This window comes from Cyprinodon variegatus, unplaced genomic scaffold (assembly GCF_000732505.1).
Source record: "Cyprinodon variegatus isolate N-32 unplaced genomic scaffold, C_variegatus-1.0 Scaffold1632, whole genome shotgun sequence".
NCBI classification, from domain to species: Eukaryota; Metazoa; Chordata; class Actinopteri; order Cyprinodontiformes; family Cyprinodontidae; genus Cyprinodon; species Cyprinodon variegatus.
The window spans coordinates 104,383-107,494 of NW_015152085.1; the positions used below are offsets into that span (position 1 = coordinate 104,383).

At 39.3% G+C, this 3,112-nt stretch overlaps 1 protein-coding gene across 1 annotated transcript in view; it reads left to right on the forward strand.

Moving 5' to 3' along the window:
* The window catches only part of acer1 (alkaline ceramidase 1), a 14,481-nt gene that overhangs the window by 8,312 nt on the left and 3,057 nt on the right, over positions 1-3,112 (forward strand). The window contains exons 4-6 of the mRNA XM_015404089.1: positions 870-1,008; positions 1,879-2,016; positions 2,099-2,236. Coding sequence (XP_015259575.1) covers positions 870-1,008; positions 1,879-2,016; positions 2,099-2,236 — 415 coding nt within the window. The remainder of the gene's footprint in view (positions 1-869; positions 1,009-1,878; positions 2,017-2,098; positions 2,237-3,112) is intronic.

Genomic DNA, 3,112 nt, shown 5'->3' on the forward strand with positions numbered 1-3,112 from the left:
CAGCATGTTTTCATGGGGGCACAGATAAAGTATGTAGAAAAAAACAGTGCCATGGTTTATAATTAAAGATATATTTTAAGAGAGATGGAGAACCAAAGAGACACTGTAGTCCTGTACTGAATGAAAGGACATTTCTTTGCCATTTCGTTTAATTAAAATGTTCACAGAGTAACACTGAGGGAGTGGCAACCTAGTGGTTAGGGCATAGAGCTTGGAATCCTGAGGTTCTGAGTTCGAGCCCACTCCCACAGACTGCCACTCTGGGTCCCTGAGCAAGACCCTTAACCCCACACTGCTCCCTGGGCGCCTCATGATGGCAGCCCACTGCTCCCAAAGGGGATGGGTTAAATGCAGAGCTAAATTTCTACAATGTGAGATCAATAAAGTTCAGTTATTGTTATTTTGCAACTTGCCGGAATAAACCAAAAATCCTGGCTATGCAGGGATTTATCCCTGATTTCTGACTCATCTCACTTCCTGAAAACGTACATGTGCCTTAAGTTTTGCTTTATGTTTCCATGTCTGTTTCTTTGCTCATCTGTCTCAGTTATTTCATAGAATTTTCTAAACTTACTATTCAGATCATAAGTCTGCATTTCAGTCCAGAACAACAGATCATCACACAAAGTTAATACAGTTTGCCTTTCGGACCATTTTAGGTCCTAATGAAGATCAACATTTTTTATACTACTCATGGTAAAGCTAAAATTAGTATTATCGATACAAACAGCCAGTTAATCTTAGTGATGTATGAACCTCAAGAATCCACCCCAATGTCAGTTTTAACGTGTTCATCCTGTTTGTCGCCTTGATTCTGTGAAAGCAGAAACATTTCCCAGTAACAGAGTCTGTTACTCTTTTTTCTGTAGGTCTTTTTTCTGCGTATTTCCACATGACTCTTAGCTTCGTAGGTCAGATGTTGGATGAACTCTCCATCTTGTGGGTGTTGGCTGTGGGATATGCAGTCTGGTTCCCTCGTAAACTGTTCCCTTCCTTTATCAAAGACAGGTAAGCTTTGCTTTGACCGGGTGACAAATCACTGCCCAACCCTCCAACATGTTAGTACAGGGTCTACTAGTATTTTTGTAACTTTCAAGACTCACACACCTTAATAGCCCGTTAAAGAATGGATAATGGACTTTTCTGTGTACTTAGAGAAACCTAACCTGTACTGGCTGATGAGACAGCTGCAGTACACGACAGGATTCATTACTTAGAGCAGAGACCTACAAAGCATTGCCATTTCTGTACAATAGCAGATGGAGCTGATGCATATGTAATGCTTTTTTAAGGAAAAGATTTTAAATTCACAAATTTAATGAAAAATTTTAGGTAAAAAATAAAGTGTGATTGATTCATAAGCCATGCTTTAATGCTTTCATAAAGCCTCATATGGAGGACCACACATTTTAATTAGAGACTTTGGGGATTCATTAAACTTTGCTAAACCAGAAAAATGTTTTTTGAGAATATTATCATCTTTGTTGATGGTAGTCAATAGAAAACATTTTCTCCACCAATTAAATTTGTAAATTTGGCCCACGGTGCAAAACGTTTGGATCTAGGTGTTTTAGAGACTAAAGGCTGCAGCCTTCACCTCACAGAAAAGCACAGCAAAAACAGCACCAAAGAGTTAGAGTTGATATTTAACCACAAAAAAAAAAATAAATATTTTCCCTGTTTCTAAAGCAACAGGGTCTCACATGTAGTTTTAGAAGATTAGAAAAACATTACTTTGCCAGTTTCCCTTTAAACGAGTCTGTGTTTATCCTACCTTGCTAAAGTTTTGTGTTTCTTTTTGCATTTGTTTCATAAGTTTAACATCATGGGAATTTTATTTGTTTCCATAAAGTTTTTCTACTGATTTCCCAACCACAGGTCTACATTTTCCCGGCTCGTCCTTTTGATTACCGTCGTCACCTCTGTGTCATCGTTTGTCAAACCTACAGCAAACGCCTACGCCTTAAACTGCTTTGGGCTCCACCTTCTTTACACCTTAGCACTGGAGATGAGATGGTACATTTATTTATTTATTGCTGTGAAATTAAAAACATGCAGCTTTGCTTCATAGTGACTGCAAACCTTTCCTCAACTCCAGCTGTACTGACCAGAAGGCTCTGCGTCTCGCCAAGCTCTCGGTGGCTCTGTGGGTGCTCGCCATCTCTTGCTGGATTAGCGACCGTTTGTGCTGCAGTTTCTGGCAGCAGTTAAACTTCTGCTACCTTCACGGGATCTGGTAAGACCTCTATTAACTTGCTTTGTTTTATTCCTAAATACACCAGATACATTTTTTATTTTCAGTGTGCAACCATCCTTATAGTCTATAGAAATATAAATCTATAAGTTATAGATGTCTGGGTTTTTTTTTTTCTTTATTTAGTTTTATTGGAGACGAGGACAGATAAAGACAAAAAGCAGTTTACTGGCATCTCTAAGTGCGTTTCCATCAGCTTTTTCTAATATGTATTTTGAAGTATTGCAGTGCTAGATTGCTTGCTGTTTTTTACAGCCATGCATGACAATGTAATGCAGACAACGATGTAGGATGCAGATACACTTTGCAGTGCTTGTTAATTCGCTTTTAATTTTTAAAAAAGTATTTAAAATTTGCTTCAAATTCAAATTTTAGTGGTGGAAACATAGCTTCTGATTAGAAAGTTGGTTGGTCTGATCGTTTCCTTTCTCACAGAACACAATGAATATAAAGTTGTTATCTCAATTCCAGTTGATTTACTGCTTCTACTGGTGTCCTCCAAGGCTCTGGCTTAGGAACACTGCTGAGGTCCAGTTCACAAAGCAGGTTAAATAAAAACTCTTTGTCAACCAGGAAATCAAGCAAAACTGAGATGCCCTTTCATATTCATAAAGGAGATAGATGAGATAGACAGACAGGCAGACAGATATCTAGCTATTTATATCTATACATCAGTGCATCTGGTACCAAGGCCTTCAGTAGGCACCCCTATATAGAGCAGGGAATATTAGCCCGAACCCGACGGGACCCGAGAGGTCCCGCCGGGTTCGGGCGGGTTCGGGCTGTACTTTTTATTATTTCATTCGGGCCGGGCCGGGCTCGGGCTTTAAACCGTTATATGCGCGGCAAATAAATGAT